Source organism: Salmo salar, chromosome ssa14 (assembly GCF_905237065.1).
Source record: "Salmo salar chromosome ssa14, Ssal_v3.1, whole genome shotgun sequence".
In the NCBI taxonomy this organism is placed as follows: Eukaryota; Metazoa; Chordata; class Actinopteri; order Salmoniformes; family Salmonidae; genus Salmo; species Salmo salar.
This window is the reverse complement of record NC_059455.1, coordinates 43,071,019-43,094,652: the sequence shown is the minus strand read 5'-3', so window position 1 is coordinate 43,094,652 and position 23,634 is coordinate 43,071,019. Positions and strand designations below refer to the sequence as shown.

Sequence of the window (23,634 nt, the reverse complement as noted above, 5' to 3'; positions counted from 1 at the left end):
ATTGATTCTAAATGTTTGTTTATTCCATGTGTAACTCTGTGTTGTTGTATGTGTCAAACTGCTTTGCTTTATCATGGCCAGGTCGCAGTTGTGAATGAGAACTTGTTCTCAACTAGCTTACCTGGTTAAATAAAGGTGAAATAAATAAATAAAACAATTATTCTAGCCCAGTCGCAATTTAGACTTTGGCCACTAGATGGCAGCAGTGTATGTGCAACGTTTTAGACTGATCCAATGAAATATTGCATATCTATTCAAAAGGTTGTATCAAGACTGCCCAAATGTGCCTAATTGGTTTATTCATACATTTTCAAGTTCATAATTGTGCACTCTCCTCAAACAATAGCATGGTATTCTCTCACTCTAATAGCTACTGTAAATTGGACAGTGCAGTTAGATTAACAAGAATTTAAGCTTTCTGCCCATACAGATATGTCTATGTCCAGGGATTTTTGGGGGGGTTTCTTACAACCTCATGCTAATCACATTAGCTCAACCGTCCCGAGGTCGGGAGACCGATCCTGTAGAGGGTAATGCGAGTGTAGTGAAATGCTTGTGCTTCTAGTTCCAACAGTGCAGTATTAAGGACCAATGGAATGGTATAAAATGTGCAAACTCTGTCCACCAGGGGCACCGGGCCATGCAAAACGAACTTGCCCAATCTCTGTGTGTCTGTGATCCTTCTCCTTCCACGTTGCTGCACGTGCATGAGTTCCAGGAAGTGTAAGGGGGAGTGGTTTACAGTATGTCAGGGAGCAGGAAAGAGTAAACCTGCGTCCTTCTGCTGGAAGATGTCTTAGTTTTAAATAACTACTGGAGACAAACATACAGCAAGTCAGCGAACCCCGCACCTTCAACATGTTGAAGTTAAACCATTTAGATTGATGGGATCTGAAAGACATGTTATCCATTAACTTTAGCTGTGGATGTGAGTGGTGAGTATACGTCCACTTGAACACAGCAAACAGAAACTTTTTTTTTTTATCAACACAAAGACAAAGAGGAAGTCAAATCTGTTTCGGTGTGCCTTCTTTAGAAACCAAAATAAAAAGGATTTGTGGGTCCCAGAGAGTCCAAGAAAAAAATGATTATACTACAGACATTTCAAACTATAGAAAGGGAAGTTGTCTCAATATCTGTTGCATAGAGAATACTCCATATACTGTATGCATTAACATTAGCTATTGCATATGGGCACATAATTGTGGAGCATAACTCATTGTTTCCCTAGTAGACAGCCAGTGAAGAGACAGACGACTTAATTCTGAAGTGTGACCTTTCCTGATGAACAAAATGGAGTCGTCTGAACACAGTAAGTTAGACCTGGATATGGTCTGAGATACAGTGCATTCAGAAAGTATTCAGACCCCTTGAGTTTTCCACAACTACACACAATACCCCATAATGACAAAGCAAAAAACAGGTTTAGACATTTCTGCAAATGTATTACAAATAAAAACATACAGTACCAGTCAAGAGTTTAGAACACCTACTCATTCAAGGGTTTTTCTTTATTTTTACTATTTTCTACATTGTAGAATAATAGTGAAGACATCAAAACTATGAAATAACTCATATGAAATCATGTAGTAACCAAAAAGTGTTAAACAAATAAAAATACAATTTAGATTTTAGATTCTTCAAAGTAGCCACCCTTTGTCTTGACGACAGCTTTGCACGCTTGAGGCTGTAACCATGGGGTTCTTGGTCACCTCCTTGACCAAGGCCCTTCTCCCCCAATTGCTCAGTTTGGCCGGTTGGCCAGCTCTAGGAAGAGTCTTGGTGGTTCTACATTTCTTCCATTTAAGAATGATGGAGGACACTGAGTTTTTGGGGACCTTAAATGCTGTAGAAATGTTTTTCCCAGATCTGTGCCTCGACACGAATCCTATCTCAGAGCTCTACAGACAATTCCTTTGACCCTAATGGCTTGCTCTGACATGCACTGCCAACTGTGGGACCTTATATAGACAGGTTTGTGCTTTTCCAAGTCATGTCCAATCAATTTAACTTACCACAGGTGGACTCCAATCAAGTTGTAGAGACATCTCAAGGATGATCAATGGAAACGGGATGCACCTGAGCTCAATTTCGAGTCTCATAGCAAAGGGTCTGAATACTTATGTAAATAAGGCATCTGTTTTTTTATTTGTAATACATTTGCAAACATTTCTAAAAACCTGTTTTCACTTTGTCATTATGGGGTATTGTGTGTAGATTGATGAGGAAAAACATTTTAATCAATTTTAGAATAAGGCTGTAATGTAACAAAATGTGGAAAAAGTCAAGAGGTCTGAATATTTTCCAAATGCACTGAACTATACTAATGTACTACAGTAATGCAGTTAGTCAGATCTATTGCAGTCTAACCTGATTAAAAAAATATTTTTTATTAAACAACTCAGACCGACATCGGTTAAATTACTTGAATTCCATTCATTTAGTTTTTCTTTTGTTTTGTTACCTCAACACCCTGCTTCTCTACAAAAAAATCCTATCAAGCACTAGAGACATCAAATCAAGAACGACCGGTGGGACGCTGTAGGGAGTTGTGGTTTTCAAAAGGAAATATGCAATGCAGTAAATGTGGTAATTAACTACAATGACCAGAATCCATTGCGCATATTCTTCCCGGTAACACACACAGATCACATGAGAGAGGAATGTACAGAGGGATAGCTCTAGTACCCGACTGATAGTTGTAGCAGTCTTGAAAGTATGCTTTATCTACTTTGAAGAAATACTAAAATTGTGATTTTGTCAGACAGCTCTGCATTATGGGCAATGTGACAACCAAATGATCATGGGCAACCTTTTTTCACTAGACAGGGGAGCTTGGCTCATTGTGGACCAAAGAAAAATTGTTAAATGGTTGTCTGGCTGTCTGGCTGCTACTGCCAGCAGAGATCAGATGAGGACTTTAAAGACATGCTGTGGAACTTTGCAGACAAGCTTTGAGCTGGATGTGTCAAGGTGTAGTTCATTCATGCATAATCTATGAGCAAAATTACTGTTTTATCTTAATTATCTACGAAATCCCTAGGTTGAAAACGAATGCCATTCCGGATGCTGTGCTGCATAATTGTCCCCCACGTGGGCCAGCCCCCTAGCAATTCGAATTCCAATCAGCCCCTCGCCTTTTGAGTGACAGCTAGCAAGATGCACACAGCAGAGCAAAAGAGAAAGCAATGGGGTTTTCGGGGACCACTTTTGGCTCGTAAGGCTACTTTCAGAACTACTGGCTACAAGTATACCAAAGTACTGGAGAATAAATAATAATGTCATAAAAAAAAGGTTAAGTAGACAATGTAATTAATTTAAGTAAAGTAATGTGAATAAATTGTGGTTAATAAGCAGTAATGGGCAGTCACTACCGTCATGGGGCCCTTATCAATTGCTATATTCTTTGTTGTTAGAGACAATGCAATGGTTTCAATGATTTGTCAATATTTGTCTTTTGAAATTTCAATTACAAAGCTCTAAAATTATTTCAAGGTCGTATTTCATATTGCATTTAATGTATGAAACCGAAATTGAAAAAACACAATATTTTTTTTTAAACGAACCAAAACCGACCTCAAAAAGCACTAATCGCTCAGCCCTGGCTGTTTATTATACCACTCCATGTTTCTACTATGTAATGACATTTAAATCAGTGTGGTTTATGTTTTTCAAACAAGTCACTTATCTGTGACATTTAAATACAAGCAGTAGCTACAGTACCTACATTACAAGAGGAAACACAGATGTGTCACATGGGGTAAAAAACTGAATCATCCAGTGGAGGCTTCCGCTCACTACCAGTAGTGGAGATGAGAGCAAGTCCAGTGGCAGCCAGAGGGGGGCGATAGAGCATAGCGAAACTACAGTAGTGGAGAGGAGAGCAAGTCCAGTGGCAGCCAGAGGGGGACGATAGAGCATAGCGAAACTACAGTAGTGGAGAGGAGAGCAAGTCCAGTGACAGCCAGAGGGGGGCGATAGAGCATAGCGAAACTACAGTAGTGGAGATGAGAGCAAGTCCAGTGGCAGCCAGAGGGGGGCGATAGAGCATAGCGAAACTACAGTAGGCCGACATTATGCTTGTTTTCAAATAGACGTCATCATTCGATCTCAATACACTTTTCTGTTCCCAAAACTAGAATTTGTTACGACATGACGTTTTGTAGACTTGACTCATTGTCAAACGTTTTTTGTTTTGTTTTTGTTCGTTGTTTAGAAGATGTGCAAATTCAAGTTCATGCAAAAGGGTACTTGAGAGTGTAGGCGTTCCCTAACAGAAATATGCGTGCAGAAAAGCTCCAATAAGATCTCGCTAGCTTGTGCTTGGCTCTGCCCACCTCCTTGCTTGTTCTGCCCACTCTGTAACAGTGGTTCTCATTGTAAAAGGCCCGTCTGTCCCATCTTGACTTAGAAAGATGTACAAATGTTTGATTTCGTCTGGTGGTCAGCTCTTGAACTGAGCAGAATTCTGATAGTGCAGAACCCTCCCCAATCTGTTTCGCAATTCCCAGAACAGCAATGTAGCCGCTCATTTAACGAAGATAGCAAGATGGTCAACCAAGATGGCACTTTCCATGAATCTGAATAATATCAAACTTGATATTAAACTTGATTAATATCATAATTACATTTATATAGAATGTATATTTATTGAGGTGGCAGGTGGTTGGTTTAGGGGAGAGACTGTCATCCAATATTTCCCCTCCACAGGTGCTCAGTTCGTGGACAAGTACATGCCCCAGCTCATTCAGAGGGTCACCATGGTGATGCCTATAGCTGATAAGCTGCTCGCTGAAGGCATGATCCATGAAGAGGTGTACTCCAACATCAGTGCTGCCAGGACTAATCAGGGCAAAATGAGGGAGCTCTTTATAGCCCTCCACTCTGGAGGAAACAAAGTGAAATCTACCTTTCTCTCCATACTGAGGGAGAATAATCCTGATCTGGTCCAGGATTTGGGTAAGTGAAGATGTTTGGCAATTTAGATACATGGGCTGGGATTAGGTCAGGCATTCATGAAAGCCAACGTTTAAAACGTTTTTATAATAATTAATATTAAGCAAATTTGAAAGATCTATATTTTATAGACCAAATAATCAACTATCTGCTACAGTATCACACAATGAGAGAGCGCCACCATCTGGTGTTTCCCCCGAAAGAAGTGTCGGTTTAGATATAGGTACAACTCAGTGGAGGCTGCTGAGGGGAGAACGGAGCATACTAAAGGCTGGAATGGAGTCAATGGATTGGTATCAACATGGTTTTCATGTGTTTGATACCATTCCATCCATTGCACTCCATTCCTGACATTATTATGAGCCGTCCTCCCCTCAGCAGCCTCCACTGGTACAACTGTCCCAGGGTCCCAGTTAGAGGGCGGAAATTACCACACACACACACACACACACACGGGCTAGTGGAAGTGATAGTGTTTTCTGTAGAACAGAAGAAACAGGCAATTACTCCAGAGTACTAGCCATGTAAGGCTATACAAACAGAATGGCAATGATGTAAAATATGCATAGCAGCAATGGGATAGCAATGAGCTAGCTTCAGAGATAGATAGAGGACTCATCTTTGTATCTGTGCCGTTATAACGTCTGTGACAGCATGGGTAGTGCCATTCCCCATTTTGAAGTAGTATATATTTTTTAAAATGTTGGAAGCCCTCAATGGCGCTGCCAATGCTGATACAGCCCTTTGGCCACTAGAGGCCTCTATCATTCTCTATGGCTAGCACACAATAGGAAGCTAGTGTGCTAACAGTATTATCTGGTAATAGGCATACAGCACTCTATGGCTAGTAGGCTAACACGCTACATAGCAGTAATGATTGTACCATATTCTATAAATGGGCTAGGATAGCATATGAGGTATTAACATTATACAATTAGCGGCTAGTATGCTAGGCTAGTGGGCCACAGGCTGTGGGTTGGCATACAGTATAAACAGGCAATAGCTGGAGGCTAGCACGCTAAGCTAGGTTACAGGCTAGTAGCCCTCAGGCTATAGGCCAGCATAGGGAGCTGTATAACCCTATGCACAGTACAGTTAGCAGCTAGTGGGGCTAATGGTTAGAAATAGCATGCTAGGATGTAAACAATGACGTCAATGGTCGGCCATATTGGTTGTGTAATATACAACTACTGGCTTGTAGCCATCTTGGCCCATAGTAAGTTATGGGGAGAGAGTACCACATGTAGCCACACAAACTATGCCAAAAGGGCCAGATAACCAGGGTATGCTGCATGATATTACAACATGTAAACACCTGAGTAAGCATGTATAAGCACAGTGACATGAAGTGGTACTGCTGAATATGCTATTCAAGGCTGTTATTACATAGTAACAAATGAGGCTATTACATAGAAGTACACAGATGAACCCTAACAAAGTCCACTTACATAGTTAGACAGATTTTCTACACACCACATAAAGGAGTAACCTCCTAATTAAAATATTTAAATTAAAACACAGTTGACCTTGGGATACATCTTTTAGGAGTCAGTGTTTTAAGAAAATGTTTCCTTAAAGTCACAGAGAGCTATAAAAATAAACTTCAATATCCTTTTACAGTGAATATTCATTTTTTGAAGTTTGAGTGTTTAAATGTTGATCAGTTTCTCAGGACAGGGGCATTTCCTGGCAGAAAGCAGATATGGGAAATGTACAATATTTAAAATATTTGGAAAATGACAAAAACAAGTTATTGCTCTTACAAAATTCCCCTATATGTAATTGTATTCATTAATTACCGATTTTTTTTCTTCCAACTATAAAATAATGTTTCTTTGCGTGACAAGGATTGTCCGAACTGTCAAGAATACCTGACGTACTGATGTTTCTTTGTGGCACACTGACATGTAATCTTGTGTCAAGGGAAACGGTGCCCATCCTAACTGTTGCGTGATAACATTTTCAATAAATTATGAAGACGTAAAGATTAGCGATATCTTGTGAGAAGGTTTTGGTGATATGTATTTGTCAATCATTTATATAGAATGCCATGGCAAACAAAGAGTTGAACAAGGTAGGCCATGTTTTTTCCCCCCCTTTTTAATTAATTACATTTCTTATAATGTTATATGATTTCAATAATTTTACAACAGAAACACAAATTATGAATTGACTTTCTGTTATTGTATCATTGTGTAGAGGACAAAAGCACAACAAGCCTAAAGTACAAGGAATTCATCAGAGGTGAATATGCCACAGTGCAGGAGTACAACTCTCTCCCTGGAGAACATGTGAAGTTAGATGATCGCTACACTGAGCCCCTGATCATCCAGAAACACCGTCTGCAGAGAGAGAGAGAGGAGGAGATCCGCTCCAGAGGACAGAACTTTTATCTACTCATGGACCAGAGGGACAGTGAGACCTACAAGAGTACCAAAGTGGAGAGGCTGTTTGATCCAGATGAGCACGGAGACATTCAGAGAACAGTGATACTGCAGGGCCACTCTGGAACTGGCAAGTCATTTACCACTCAGAAGATCATGTCTGACTGGGCGTTTGGAAGACTTTACAAAGACCGATTTGACTTTGTCTTTCACCTGAGGTGCAAAGAACTGAACCAGGCCACCGGGAGAAAAAGTCTGATGGATCTGCTGAACTACAATCAGAGTTCATCATCAATGATCAAGCAGGTACTCTGCCAGTCTCCTGAGAGGGTCCTCTTCCTGGTAGACGGCTTTGATGAGCTCAAATTCTCACTTGATGTACCTAAAGACACCCTTCCCAGGGACCCATGGACACAATGCTCCCCCGAAGTGACACTGAGTGGCCTGATACGAAAGCAGATCTTACACGAGTCCTTCCTGCTTGTTGCCACCAGGTCCACAGCGCTGGACAAACTGAATAGAGTGGTCAAAAATCCAGTGAGATGTGCTGAGATATTGGGCTTTTCTAAAGAGGGGGTGGAGGAATACTTCCAGAGATTCTTCAAGAAGGAGCAACACTCACAGCAAGCCTATGACTCTGTGAGAAAAAATGAAACACTTTTCACCGCATGTTTCATTCCAGTCATCTGCTGGATCATTTGCACAGTTTATAGGGAGCAGTTTTATGAAGGCACAGAGATGATACAATCACTGGAGACCACCACCTCCATCTTTGTTGAATTTGTTGCCACGCTGTTGAAGCACCACTGTCAGGATTTGGGTCAGTCAGATCTTACCATCCTCCAAGGACTAGGCAAGCTGGCAGAAAAGGGGACGGAAGAGCAGCAAGTCTTATTTGACCATCATAGTGTCTCACAGACAGTGTCAGATCCTTCCAAAGTCCCCTTCTTGTGTAAGCTTCTCCAAAAGAAGAGAGTAAGTCAGACCACTATGTACAGCTTCATGCACCTCAGCTTCCAGGAGTTTTTCACAGCCCTCTCATACATGTTACTGGGTGATGAGGAAGCTCAGGGGAAAGTTAAAGAGCTACTTTCTAAGGTTCGACGTGGAAAAGAAAACAGTCACCTCCTACCCATAGTTCAATTTCTCTTTGGCATCGCAAACAAGGAAGTGGGAAAACGGCTCGAGGATAAAAAATACATCTCTTGTTCTCAAGGAATCTGGACCCAGCTCAAACATTTTATTCTGGAAGTTATTGAAAAAGAAAAGGAGGATCGAAACGCTATTGATTATCACATTTCATCAATGTGGCTTTTTGCATTTCACTGTCTATATGAACTACATGTAGATGATTTTGTTAAGAAAGCCATGAATACATACACAGAATTTAATCTGACTCACATTACCCTGACAAAAACAGACTGTTGGGTGCTAAAGTACTGCTTTCAGCACTGCAAGTGCATCGAAAGACTTATTCTCAACTTGTGCAAGTTAACTGCAGATAAGATAAAAATCCTTTTGCCAGCATTGGAAAAATGTCAACATCTCGAGTGAGTATATTTGCATTTCCCTTTCTCACCCTAGAACAAGGCTGATTTTAATACATAAAATAATATATACAGTATATATTTCCCCAATTGTTATTTGAATTAATAATAATAATAACTGGTTGATGCTCAATATAATGTTTCTTTCATAAAAAGGTTTTGGACATAGATATTTGTTTTAATTTAAACTCTTGAATTAATTATTTCTGTCACTTTTCTGTCACTTAATTGTTTTTGGTATTTGTTTTTGAAGGTTGCAAGTGGACGGCCTAGCCGATGATGATTTAGATGATCTGTTGACAGCGCTGGGAGAAGGAAAGAGTTTGGAGCTGGAGTAAGAATCACATGATATGTACTGTCATATCATACCTTATTTGTCATCCATCAAATTCTTGCTGTTAAATATATCTCTACCTTAGCTACAGTGGATTCGGAAAGTATTCAGACCCCTTTACATTTTCCACATTTTGCCTTATTCTAAAATGTATTAAATAGTTTTTTCCCTCATCAATCTACACACAAATCGAGGGGTCTGAAGACTTTCAGAATGCACTTACATTATATTCATGGGAATTACTTTAGCCTACCACATATATATTTTTTGTTTAAAATAGTGTTTTCTGTGCCTCACGCCAAATTTTACTGTATTTTTCAGTCTGAGTGAGAACAACTTCTCTGATGAGAAAGTACAGGACTTGCTTGTTGCTCTCACTAAACACAAACCCAGAAACGTTGACATTGGAGTGAAGTCCATCACCAGCAATACAGCTGACAAATTCATGTTCCTCATCAGTAAGTCACATGGAGTCTTGGAAAGCATAGGGTAAGTAACTTTTCATTTAGCTTCCAACTAACCTCTAATATATAACAATGTTTCATCGAATAATAATTAGGAAACTAAGATGGAACATATATGGTAAATACATAATGTCTGTTACAAAAGGGTTAATTAATTAACATGAAGGTAATGTAGAAGTGAACATAAATACATAATTGATTAACACAATAACAAAGGCATTATATATAGTTTAAGTGGCAAAAAAAAAGGTTTAGTCCAACAGGTTATACTGGCACTATATTGGAATTGTAAAATACCCACAACAGTGTTTGAATCGTCACTTTTCTGTTCACAACACCAAAAGAGAAGGTATCTAATTCTGCACAAAATTGTGTTCAAACTTTAAAAGAGGCAAACAGCAGTTGCTACATCGACTTTTGGACTTCTAAATGAATGATATGTACCCATTGATTCTTGAAGAATAAATCTTAAACATGCCTCATGAGCTTAATTCAACTGTCGTACCCCATCAGAACCCAAAATATAAGATTGTTTTACTCCAACGTTTGTATTCAAAGAAAATTTAAACAAACACTATATAGCCTCAAAACATGGTTAAAACTATAATTTTTATATCATGGTCCTTGCATCCATAGCTCTGTCTATGAATTTGAAAGTGGTAAAATTTTTCCAGCTCCATCCCTCAGCTTTTGCCAAACCAGGGGTGCGGAGTCCGCTTTGTTGTTTTTTATCAACTGCTGATTGCCACTTTAACAGTAGTGCTCCCAGTCCCTTGCAAGGTGTTGCACAACACTTGATTAAGTGGTGTTACAACACACCATGTCATGTTTCAAAACAACTCAAGATGCTGTGTTTCAATACTCCAGCAAAGTTAAGGTTTTGTCTCCTTTGCGTTGGTGGCAGCTTAGCTGGTTTTGGTGTTAGTTACAAAGCGCTTAATTTCAACAGTGTACCACATCTTGTAAATATTTAGACTAAACTTGGAGAGTCAGAAACCCAAGATTTGAGTTAGCAGTAGTTACTTAGGACTAGTTAGTAATCTTAACATTAGTACACTAGTTAGTAATCTTAACACCCAATTGACAAAAAAGGGAATTGTGGAAACCCTGTTATTCATTGACATACTGGACCATTTCAGTCTGTGCTGAGTCACACTGGCACCGATCTGCAGAAGTTTCACATTTTGGGGGTTGAATTCAACCTGTGATTGGACACAATATAAAACATGGCCTTAATAATGTGAATTAAGTAGCCTCTTAACAGTATCATATATTACTGTTTCAGGCTTTATGGTTGTAAGAATGTTACTTTGGAAGCCAATCTACAGAAAAATGGAGTCAATGGGTGAGCTTCTTCCACATTGTCTCAGTAGAAAGGTGCACTTGATTGATATTGCATGCTGTACAGTTGTAGAAATGTTTTTTTTGAGTGTAGATGTCTTGTTGATATTAATGTAATAATTCAACCATCTCTTGCCTGTGAAGGACTCTCCAAACTTTTCTATGGTTAAAAGTGTCTGACATGAAAATGATCTGTGACTGTATCAGGGCATCTGGCTACAGTTTGAGTGAAATAGTGTAAGTACAATTTATCATCTCTAATACTACATATAACACATTTTACGGTGGATATCTTTAATGTATTGTCCATGTTAAGGAGGTGGTTTGGTGAAGCACACTCAAGAGACGAGTAACCTTGTCTAAGACCTGAAGAGTTGCAATGGCTCCCAATGCTTAGTGCTTACTGTAGGCTTAAGCTCAGCAGGCTAACACAGTCTTGTGATGCCCAGGAGACCGAGCTTCGATCCTAAATGGCTATATACACACAGCTGTAGTTTAGCAATAATCTTTACTTGTTGCACTCCAGTTCATCTATGACATCACTATAGGTAACACTTTATTTGACACCTAGTCTCTTAAGGATCGGACCCTTCTTTTAAATGTAATTTTCGCATAAAATGGCATCCAAATCTAACTGACTGCTCAGGACCTGAAGCATATTCTTGATACCATTTGAAAGGAAACACTTTGAAGTTTGTGGAAATGTGAAATGAATGTAGGAGAATGTAACACATTAGATCTGGTAAAAGATAATACAAAAAAAGAAAACATGCATTTTAAATTTTTTGGTTTGTTCCATCTTTGAAATGCAAGAGAAAGACCATAAAATCACATAGGAGTTTAAGCACAATTTAGAGTTTGGCCACCTGACGGCAGCAGGGTTTGTGCAAAGTTTCAGACTGATCTAGTGAAGCATTACATTACTGCACAACATTTTGAATGAAGTCTTCCCAAATGTGCCCGAATTGGTCAGTTGATACATTTTCGGGACATAACTATATAGAACACACAAAAATGATATGGTATTACAAAATGTAAGTTTACACACTCCCAGGAAGGTCATACATGATTGATAATTAGCTTCCCTACAGAAAAGACACTAACCTTCACACATCTAGATGGCCGGGCGTGTCACAAGTGTAGAGTGGAGTAAGCAGGAGGCAGTCGCAGGTTTAAAACTACTGACATTTAATAAAGCACCATATATCAACGCAGGACGAAACCCAAGGTGCAAAATAATAAAGTACTCAGGAAATAGTAGGAGAGATTCCTCTCAGGAAAACAAGCAACATTTACAATGACCAACAAAGACAAATGACAGAGGGAGTATATATACAGTGATAGAGTGGGGATTGGAACCAGGTGTTTGTAATGATGACGAGACAAGTCCGGGGTTGATGAGTGAAGGGCGTTTGCCAGCAGCAGGTTCGGCAGCAGCTAGAAGGCCGGTGACGCCGAACACCTGAGCTGGACAGGAGGGGGAGCCAAAGCAAAGGCTGGTGTGACAGGGCGGGGTGGGTGTGTGTCCAGAATCAGCAGGGGTTCAAACTGTAGATCCCAGCTCCTACATTTAAATATAAAAATAGATTTTATCAAACAAAACTATGCTACATTTTATCTCTGGGACCACCAGGATGACAAATCAGAGCAAGATGATTGAATGTTACCTTCAGAGGTGAATGTATCAAACAAGTTGCTGTGATACATTTTTTGTTGTTGTTGCGCACTCTCTTCAAACAATAGCATGGTATTTTTTCACTGTAATAGCTACTGTAAATTGACCAGTGCAGATAGATAAACAAGAATTTAAGCTTTCTGCACATATAAGACATGTCTATGTCCTGGAAAGTTGGCTGTTACTTACAACGTCATGCTAGTCACATTAGCGGACATTAGCAACAACCATCCCGGTATAGGGACACCGATCCCATAGAGGCTAGCATCATAACACATTATAACATGGTCATAACCATGTCATAATATGTTATAACTTGACATAATATGGTCATAACACTGTCGTGACACATCTATTTAGACATGTTGTGACATACAGTATATTGTGCTATTTTATGGCTGGTTATGACACCTACATAAGAGTGTCAAAACCCACAAAATCTTTCACACAAGGCAAACCATTCTATTACACCACACTATGTTTATGTTATATAAAATTTTCTGAAATTGACCATATTAAATTATCATTGTAATTGAGCACGCATTGATGTCAGACATGTATCTACGCCAACGCTCTGTTGATGATGCAGGAGCAGGACAAGACACCGTCTTTGGCTGTGTCTAGACTTAACAGTTAATGCAGTTTTTGTATTCTGATCATGGAATTCAAAACACATTATGCGTCTACATTTAAATGTGTCCACGATGTCTACATTGTGTCCGGATTCCCTTTTGCCACGCTGTATTCAAATGCCAGTATACATTCTGCAATCGGTGGAATAGGCAAAATATGATAATAACACAACAACAACTTGATGGCAGTAGCTAACTACTGTAGCTAACTAGCCAGCTAGCCTCTGTAGCTAGCAAGCAAAGCTAAAGGGATTGCAAACGAATTAGCATAACTTGTTTTCAAAATGTCTTTGAGGCCAGCAAGCACATTCCTCACACACTAGGAACATATTTCCTCCAAAGTTATAATGAAGGTGATTCTCCGTCCCAAAACACAAGTTTTCTGGAGACTTGTGGGCGGAGTGCTGATGGCATTGCCCACTGTATGCTTCCAGACTGAGGAGAAATCCGCACACAATGCATCCCTGACCACCTCCTGTCTTTTCAATGTGATCTTCGTAAGTTGCATGTAAGAGTCAAGTGTAAACACTGATACCTGACATAATGGGCATGTACTTGATGGGCCTTTCTGGTTTATATCCTTATGATGGTCATAATTCTTGACAGTGTAATAAAGTCTATTATCTTAATCCAAGTAAATTGACAGAGGAAGGCCCAAAGAATTGTCAGAGACTCCAGTCACCCAAGTCATAGACTGTTTTCTCTGCTATCGCACCGCAAGCGATAGCAAGCCTACAAACATTTACAATGAATAGCAAAATCACAATAATCACAAGAATGGTTTCAGATCAAAGTCTACGTTGAGACCGAAGGGAGCAAGGGTCTTTAAATTAAAGATCCAGGCAGCCTCTCGTTTTATCAATAAATTGTCGAGGTTTAACTTGTCCTTGTGTTAAAAATGATGTGGGTAAATCAAAGCGCGAATTAAAAGTACGAATCTCGAAGCATCGTAGCACCATTAGGTGCAAAACTCGACTTACCCAGTTGTGGCCCACTTTTTGGAAGCAAACCACTCGATTTCGTCCCTCCGTTATATCGTCATCGAACATGTCACCCTCCCTAGGACAGGGGGTGACCTCGACAATTTATTGATAAAACGAGAGGCTGCCAGGATCTTTAATTTAAAGTAAAAGTAGCAACATAGCCATTTTCTGGCCAACCACATGCATCACAAATAACCACAAAAACAGCTAAATGCAGCACTAACCTTTTACAAACTTCATCAGATGACACACCTAGGACATCATGTTACACAATGCATGCATTCTTTTGTTCAATAAAGTTCATATTTATATATAAAAACAGCATTTTACATCGGCGTCTGACGTTGACTAACTATTTTCCCTCAAATGCATCCCGGGAAACAGTGCTACAATTTACTGAATTACTATTCGAAAACATTTTTAAAATGTAATATTGTCATTCTAAGATTTATAGATGAATATCTCTTGAAAGCACCTGTCATACCAGATTTAAAAATAACTTTACTGGGTAATCACACTTTGCGATAAAAGGGGATGCGATACTCAGAAAATTAGCTAGTAATTCCAGCTCGGCGCCATCTTGGAACAATCGCATACCACATCTAATCTTGTATACTATTGTCAATAATCCCTTACCTTTAGTTGTCTTCATCAGAAAGCACTTCCAGGAATCCCAGGTCCACAACAAATATATTTTCGGTCGAAAAAGTCCATCCTTTATGTTCCATTAGCTTGCTGTTGTTAGCGCGTCTGAAGGCTGTATCCAAATGCTCCGTCGGGCGCGGGACAGCGGTTTCGAAAAATAACATTTTTCCCCCATTTAGGTTCGTTCAAACATGTCAAACGTTGTATAACATAAATCTTCAGGGCCTGTTTCAACAAGAGAGCCAATAAGATTCGAGGGGGACGATTGTATTGTGTTTCAAAACGTTTCGAAAGGAGGGGGTAGACAGGGCCACCGGCGTCATAATGGTGATGGCCCTCCCCCTGTGACCAATTTCCACAGCGTCTCATTCATTCAGTTTCGACAGTAGAAGGCTCAAACCACTGTGTAAAGACTGGGGACATCTAGTGGAAGCAATAGAAAGTGCTCAATGAACCATAGCTCACGGTGTGATTAATAGGGAAAGATGTGAAGTCCTGTTTCAATCGGTCTCGGGGTTTTGACTGCCATATGAGTTCTGTTATACTCACAGACACCATTCAAACAGTTTTAGAAACTTTAGGGTGTTTTCTATTCACAGGTATTAATTATATGCATATCCTAGCTTCTGAGTTTGATTAGTAGGCCGTTGAAATTTTTTTTTTCAAAATGCGCTGTGGCGCCCCCTATCCTAGGGTGAGCCCAAAAGGTTAATTTTTCAAGTGTTCTACTCCGCTAGCCAGAACCTCGCCTAAACAGGTGTTCTACTCCTCTAGCCAGAACCTTGCCTAAACAGGTGTTCTACTCTGCTAGCCAGAACCTTGCCTAAACAGGTGTTCTACTCCTCTAGCCAGAACCTTGTCTAAACAGGTGTTCTACTCCGCTAGCCAGAACCTTGCCTAAACAGGTGTTCTACTCCGCTAGCCAGAACCTTGCCTAAACAGGTGTTCTACTCCGCTAGCCAGAACCTTGCCTAAACAGGTGTTCTACTCCGCTAGCCAGAACCTTGCCTAAACAGGTGTTCTACTCCTCTAGCCAGAACCTTGCCTAAACAGGTGTTCTACTCCGCTAGCCAGAACATTTACATTACATTTAAGTCATTTAGCAGACGCTCTTATCCAGAGCGACTTACAAGTTGGTGCATTCACCTTATAATATCCAGTGGAACAACCACTTTACAATAGTGCATCTAAATCTTTTAAGGGGGGTTTAGAAGGATTACTTTATCCTATCCCAGGTATTCCTTGAAGAGGTGGGGTTTCAGGTGTCTCCGGAGGGTGGTGATTGACTCCGCTGTCCTGGCGTCGTGAGGGAGCTTGTTCCACCATTGGGGTGCCAGAGCAGCGAACAGTTTTGACTGGGCTGAGCGGGAACTGTGCTTCCTCAGAGGTAGGGAGGCGAGCAGGCCAGAGGTGGATGAACGGAGTGCCCTTGTTTGGGTGTAGGGCCTGATCAGAGCCTGAAGGTACGGAGGTGCCGTTCCCCTCACAGCTCCGTAGGCAAGCACCATGGTCTTGTAGCGGATGCGAGCTTCGACTGGAAGCCAGTGGAGAGAGCGGAGGAGCGGGGTGACGTGAGAGAACTTGGGAAGGTTGAACACCAGACGGGCTGCGGCGTTCTGGATGAGTTGTAGGGGTTTAATGGCACAGGCAGGGAGCCCAGCCAACAGCGAGTTGCAGTAATCCAGACGGGAGATGACAAGTGCCTGGATTAGGACCTGCGCCGCTTCCTGTGTGAGGCAGGGTCGTACTCTGCGAATGTTGTAGAGCATGAACCTACAGGATCGGGTCACCGCCTTGATGTTGGTGGAGAACGACAGGGTGTTGTCCAGGGTCACGCCAAGGCTCTTAGCACTCTGCTAGGAGGACACAAGGGAGTTGTCAACCGTGATGGCGAGATCATGGAACGGGTAGTCCTTCCCCGGGAGGAAGAGCAGCTCCGTCTTGCCGAGGTTCAGCTTGAGGTGGTGATCCGTCATCCACACTGATATGTCTGCCAGACATGCAGAGATGCGATTCGCCACCTGGTTGTCAGAAGGGGGAAAGGAGAAGATTAATTGTGTGTCATCTGCATAGCAATGATATGAGAGACCATGTGAGGATATGACAGAGCCAAGTGACTTAGTGTATAGCGAGAATAGGAGTGGGCCAAGAACAGAGCCCTGGGGGACACCAGTGGTGAGAGCACGTGGTGCGGAGACAGATTCTCGCCACGCCACCTGGTAGGAGCGACCTGTCAGGTAGGACGCAATCCAAGCGTGGGCGGCGCCGGAGATGCCCAGCTCGGAGAGGGTGGAGAGGAGGATCTGATGGTTCACGGTATCAAAGGCAGCAGATAGGTCTAGAAGGATGAGAGCAGAGGAGAGAGAGTTAGCTTTAGCAGTGCGGAGAGCCTCCGTGACACAGAGAAGAGCAGTCTCAGTTGAATGCCCAGTCTTGAAACCTGACTGATTAGGATCAAGAAGGTCATTCTGAGAGAGATAGCAAGAGAGCTGGCCAAGGACGGCGCGTTCAAGAGTTTTGGAGAGAAAGGAAAGAAGGGATACTGGTCTGTAGTTGTTGACATCGGAGGGATCGAGTGTAGGTTTTTTCAGAAGGGGTGCAACTCTCGCTCTCTTGAAGACGGAAGGGACGTAGCCAGCGGTCAAGGATGAGTTGATGAGCGAGGTGAGAAGGTCTCCGGAAATGGTCTGGAGAAGAGAGGAGGGGATAGGGTCAAGTGGGCAGGTTGTTGGGCGGCCGGCCGTCACAAGACGCGAGATTTCATCTGGAGAGAGAGGGGAGAAAGAGGTCAAAGCACAGGGTAGGGCAGTGTGAGCAGGACCAGCAGTGTCGTTTGACTTAGCAAACGAGGATCGGATGTCGTCAACCTTCTTTTCAAAATGGTTGACGAAGTCATCCGCAGAGAGGGAGGAGGGGGGGGAGGAGGATTCAGGAGGGAGGAGAAGGTAGCAAAGAGCTTCCTAGGGTTAGAGGCAGATGCTTGGAGTTTAGAGTGGTAGAAAGTGGCTTTAGCAGCAGAGACAGAAGAGGAAAATGTAGAGAGGAGGGAGTGAAAGGATGCCAGGTCCGCAGGGAGGCGAGTTTTCCTCCATTTCCGCTCGGCTGCCCGGAGCCCTGTTCTGTGAGCTCGCAGTGAGTCGTTGAGCCACGGAGCAGGAGGGGAGGACCGAGCCGGCCTGGAGGATAGGGGACAGAGGAAATCAAAGGATGCAGAGAGGGAGGAGAGGAGGGTTGAGGAGGCAGAATCAGGAGATAGGTTGGAGAAGGTTTGAGCAGTGGGAAGAGATGATAGGATGGAAGAGGAGAGAGTAGCGGGAGAGAGAGAGCGAAGGTTGGGACGGCGCAATACCATCCGAGTAGGGGCAGAGTGAGGAGTGTTGGATGAGAGCGAGAGGGAAAAGGATACAAGGTAGTGGTCGGAGACTTGGAGGGGAGTTGCAATAAGATTAGTGGAAGAACAGCATCTAGTAAAGATGAGGTCAAGCGTATTGCCTGCCTTGTGAGTAGGGGGGGAAGGTGAGAGGGTGAGGTCGAAAGAGGAGAGGAGTGGAAAGAAGGAGGCAGAGAGGAATGAGTCGAAGGTAGACGTGGGGAGGTTAAAGTCACCCAGAACTGTGAGAGGTGAGCCATCCTCAGGAAAGGAACTTATCAAGGCGTCAAGCTCATTGATGAACTCTCCAAGGGAACCTGGAGGGCGATAAATGATAAGGATGTTAAGCTTGAAAGGGCTGGTAACTGTGACAGCATGGAATTCAAATGAGGAGATAGACAGATGGGTCAGGGGAGAAAGAGAGAATGTCCACTTGGGAGAGATGAGGATTCCAGTGCCACCACCCCGCTGGCTCGATGCTCTAGGGGTATGCGAGAACACGTAGTCAGACGAGGAGAGAGCAGTAGGAGTAGCAGTGTTATCTGTGGTAATCCATGTTTCCGTCAGCGCCAGGAAGTCTAGGGACTGGAGGGTAGCATAGGCTGAGATGAACTCAGCCTTGTTGGCCGCAGACCGGCAGTTCCAGAGGCTGCCGGAGACCTGGAACTCCACGTGGGTCGTGCACGCTGGGACCACCAGGTTAGAGTGGCAGCGGCCACGCGGTGTGGAGCGTTTGTATGGCCTGTGCAGAGGAGAGAGAACAGGGAGACAGACAGACACATAGTAGACAAGCTACAGAAGAGGCTACGCTAATGCAAAGGAGATTGGAATGACAAGTGGACTACACGTCTCGAATGTTCAGGAAGTTAAGCTTACGTTGCAAAAATCTTATTGACTAAAATGATACAGTACTGCTGGCTGGTGGAGTAGGCTAGCTAGCAGTGGCTGCGTTGTTGACTTTGAACGTGTAGCTGGCTAGGTAACCTCGGTAGTTTCAGTACTACACCTTGTCATGATACAAAGCAACTTTGTAGCTAGCTAGCTAACATAACACTAATCAAGACGTTCCTTGTAGTGTATTTAGTTTCAACAATGCTGCTCGTCGGTAATAGTTAGCTGGGTTAGGAAAAATGGCGTCGCCTAAACAGGTGTTCTACTCCGCTAGCCAGAACCTTGCCTAAACAGGTGTTCTACTCCACTAGCCAGAACCTTGCCTAAACAGGTGTTCTACTCCGCTAGCCAGCACCTCTCCTAAACAGGTGTTCTACTCCGCTAGCCAGAACCTCGCCTAAACAGGTGTTCTACTCCTCTAGCCAGAACCTTGCCTAAACAGGTGTTCTACTCCGCTAGCCAGCACCTCGCCTAAACAGGTGTTCTACTCTGCTAGCCAGCACCTCTCCTAAACAGGTGTTCTACTCCGCTAGCCAGAACCTTGCCTAAACAGGTGTTCTACTCTGCTAGCCAGTACCTCTCCTAAACAGGTGTTCTACTCCGCTAGCCAGCACCTCTCCTAAACAGGTGTGTGTTTCTTTTGCCTCCAGATTATGTCAGCTGTTATTTCGCCTCCAGATTATGTCAGCTGTTATTTCGCCTCCAGATTATGTCAGCTGTTATTTCGCCTCCAGATTATGTCAGCTGGTATGACATATTATATAGTGTCAAATAAAGCGTTAGCTAATATTATATCACAAATAAACAACAGTTTAATGTTCCAGATAATATAAGGCTAGTGAAGTAAATCAGGTAGCCTAGTGGTTAGAGGCAGGTAGCCTAGCGGTTAGAGGCGAGTAGCCTAGCGGTTAGAGGCGAGTAGCCTAGCGGTTAGAGGCGGGTAGCCTAGCGGTTGGAGGCGGGTAGCCTAGCGGTTGGAGGCGGGTAGCCTAGCGGTTGGAGGCGGGTAGCCTAGCGGTTGGAGGCGGGTAGCCTAGCGGTTAGAGGCGGGAAGCCTAGCGGTTAGAGGCGGGTAGCCTAGTGGCAGGTAGCCTAGTGGTTAGAAGGGGGTAGCCTAGTGGTTAGAGGCGGGTAGCCTAGTGGTTAGAGGCGGGTAGCCTAGTGGCAGGTAGCCTAGTGGTTAGAGGCAGGCAGCCTAGTGGTTAGAGGCAGGTAGCCTAGTGGTTAGAGGCAGGTAGCCTAGTGGTTAGAGGCAGGTCGCCTAGTGGTTAGAGGCGGGTAGCCTAGTGGTTAGAGGCAGGTAGCCTAGCGGTTAGAGGCGACCGAAAGGTTGCTGGATCGAATCCCCGAGCTGACAAGGTAAAAATCTGTCATTCTGCCCCTGAGCAAGGCAGTTAACCCACTGTTCCCCGGGTGCCGAAAACATGGATGTCAATTAAGGCAGCCCCGTTCACCTCTCCGATTCAGAGGGGTTGGGTGAAATGTGGAAGACACATTTCAATTGAAGGCATTCAGTTGTACAACTGACTAGGTATCCCCCTTCCCCTAAATAAAGATGTTTCTCTTCTCTTGATGACAGCTTGTCTGTGAACTATGTGGTTAACCTATCAGACACTGACGTGGATGACCTGAGTGCAATCATCCACCCTGTAGACAAGTTAAGGTGAGGGAGTCTAGATTATACTTCAGAAATATTAGCACATTTCAAATACCTAACATCTATCATGAACCTTTACATTTGACTTGTGAGTTGTATTACATGTCATTTACAAACCCTTTATATTTGTCATGCTGAACTATGCTCAACATACTGTATGTTACCAGACAGTGACTCATCATGCATTGGTACACATTCATGTGTACAAGATTTAATGAAAATGTACCTTGGATTTCAGGCTCAGCTTTCAACACCAACATTTATATGGACAGGACGCAGTGAGTGAAGGTTTACAGTCCCAGATATCACTCAGACGGATTGAAATAACCCTCTACGGCAATCCTGTATTCGACTGGAGAAAAGTATTTCAGCTAGTTCACACTCTGGGGCAACAGTAAGAACTTCTGTCCTCAATATAATCTCCCCCGTACACACACACACACACGGCCGGGTTTCAATCCAAGGTGCATTGTAGGGCACCTCACTAGACGGCTGACAATGCATCTTTTACATGAAGGTAATTTGTGTTTGAGTGTTTATCATGAATGAAATGGCTGTAAAATGACCTATAGAAGGGCACTGCTCTATAACGCACCTGGGATTGAATCCCGGCCGTAGTGTATAGAACTCACGAGTGGCGCAGCGGTTTAAGGCACTGCATGTCAGTGCTAGAGGTGTCACTACAGACCCTGGTTTGATGCCAGGCTGTATCACAACCGGCTGTGATTGGTAGTCCCATAGGGTGGCGCACAATTGCCCCAGCATCATCCAGGTTAGGGTTTGGCCGGGGTGGGCTGTCATTGTAAAATTAGAATTTGTTCTTAACTGACTTGCCACGTTAAATAAAGGACAAATAAATAAAAAATACTCTTACATATCTGCACACAAACATACACATATGAGAATATTTGCTTTAACATGATGAGAGTGTGTGTCTGTCTATGTTTGTGTTATATGAATGATCTCTACCAGTCCAGAGTGGGATGAGCATGTTGAAGGACTGATCTCGCTGCTACACTCTCAAACCTCTCTGGTGGGAATAGATCTGTATGTGAGCAGCTTGACAGAGAGGTGTGCTGCCAGCGTAGTCAGTCTCAGCCAGGCCTGCCCAAACCTGAGGATGATATCGTGAGTACAACATACTCTGTGTCGTCTGTGTATCTTTGTTCATATTTGTTTCAGTGTAACTGTTCAACTAACGTTTCCTCTATTCTCTTTCGTTCTTAGCCTTCATGTAGTTGAACACGGTTTGTTATTGGAGGAAGTATTACAACGCTTACGTGTATCAAAGAGGCACCCAGATTGCAGGTTACTTGTCGCCGGGTATGCATGTACTGTTTTGTATTGTGTCAGTGAGCTGACATAAAGCAAATCATCAGCTGATCTCTTCAGATGCGGTGCTAATCATCATTGGTGTAATCCTCTGCAGGTGGAGATGCAGGAAGCCTGCTGACAAGTGCACAGGCCGGAAGGACTGGAGTCTCTGTTGTGATGACTCTGTTAGGCTCACTCTACATGGAGAAACATTCACAGAGAATGTGATAAGGCATGGGAAGGAAAGTGATAGGCCTAGTGATCACCCTAAGAGTAATAGATGGTGTGTTGTTGCCTAGTGACCACGATGAAGACAACAGAGATGGTGTGTTGTTGCCTAGTGACCATGATGAAGACAACAGAGATGGTTAGAAACACAGCATACAAGAGGACAAAGACAACAGAGATGGTGAGAAACACAGCATACAAGAGGACAAAGACAACAGAGATGGTGAGAAACACAGCATACAAGAGGACAAAGACAACAGAGATGGTTAGAAACACAGCATACAAGAGGACAAAGACAACAGAGATGGTTAGAAACACAGCATACAAGAGGACAAAGACAACATAGATGGTGAGAAACACAGCATACAAGAGGACAAAGACAACAGAGATGGTGAGAAACACAGCATACAAGAGGACAAAGACAACAGAGATGGTGAGAAACACAGCATACAAGAGGACAAAGACAACAGAGATGGTGAGAAACACAGCATACAAGAGGACAAAGACAACAGAGATGGTGAGAAACACAGCATACAAGAGACTGAGGACAAAGACAAGAGTGAAGATACATACCTTTGATCCACTTAGATTTGGACTGATACTAACTACACATAGTGGACATGTTTTTTTGGTTTGTTATTTCAAAATGGAACTTTAGATTTTAGAATTACTACAAGATAATATAGCCAAATTGGACGACTTTAGCATATAGACTGCTACACCACCCAAGGTGAATCAATCCCCCATCATCTCCTCCTCTTGCTCTCTTTGCCTCTCTTCCCTCTCTCTCTGTCACACCCTTACACACATTTCAATCTGACCTGTGCCAATCATGGTCCATAGGGTTCTGTTAAAAAATAGTGCACTCCATAGGGAATAGGGTGCCATTTGGGACCCGTGTCTGTACTGGTTAGCATTTCATATATTTAATCTTACTCTGTCTCTAAAAATGAAATAAGGAGGTTTTATCCTTGTTCTTATGAAAGCTGTCTTTTTATTTTTTGTAATACTGTGGAAAAATAATGACATACAATTTGAAAAAATATTGAATAAAAATAAAAATGAAAACACATTTCAGTAATATATTTGTGTTTTTTTCTTAAAGAAGAACCGTTATACAGGAGGAGCATTACTGAATGAGACGCCTATAGTGACAATAATACAGGAAACAGTCCTAGAATAGAAAATAACAGGATTGGATAAGAGCGTCTGC

The 23,634-nt window shown here is 42.6% G+C and overlaps 1 protein-coding gene across 3 annotated transcripts; it reads left to right on the top strand.

Annotated features, from left to right (window-relative positions):
• The first annotated feature begins 717 nt into the window (after nucleotides 1–717).
• On the top strand, nucleotides 718–23,634 carry LOC106569585 (NACHT, LRR and PYD domains-containing protein 1 homolog). Of its 3 annotated transcripts, none has more exons than XM_014141089.2 (14): nucleotides 718–935; nucleotides 1,232–1,312; nucleotides 4,711–4,959; nucleotides 7,001–7,030; nucleotides 7,156–8,890; nucleotides 9,141–9,221; nucleotides 9,543–9,710; nucleotides 10,971–11,030; nucleotides 11,171–11,263; nucleotides 20,802–20,885; nucleotides 21,118–21,273; nucleotides 21,852–22,007; nucleotides 22,107–22,202; nucleotides 22,309–23,634. In XM_014141089.2, the coding sequence occupies exons 2-14, from the start codon at nucleotides 1,285–1,287 to the stop codon at nucleotides 22,490–22,492; spliced, it is 3,120 nt and encodes a 1,039-aa protein (XP_013996564.2). In that variant the 5' UTR covers nucleotides 718–935; nucleotides 1,232–1,284; the 3' UTR covers nucleotides 22,493–23,634. The 3 variants fall into 3 exon arrangements, with proteins under 3 accessions (XP_013996564.2, XP_013996563.2, XP_045550387.1); XM_014141088.2 differs by having other exon boundaries at nucleotides 742–935; nucleotides 1,235–1,312; XM_045694431.1 differs by lacking the exons at nucleotides 10,971–11,030; nucleotides 11,171–11,263 and having other exon boundaries at nucleotides 742–935; nucleotides 1,235–1,312.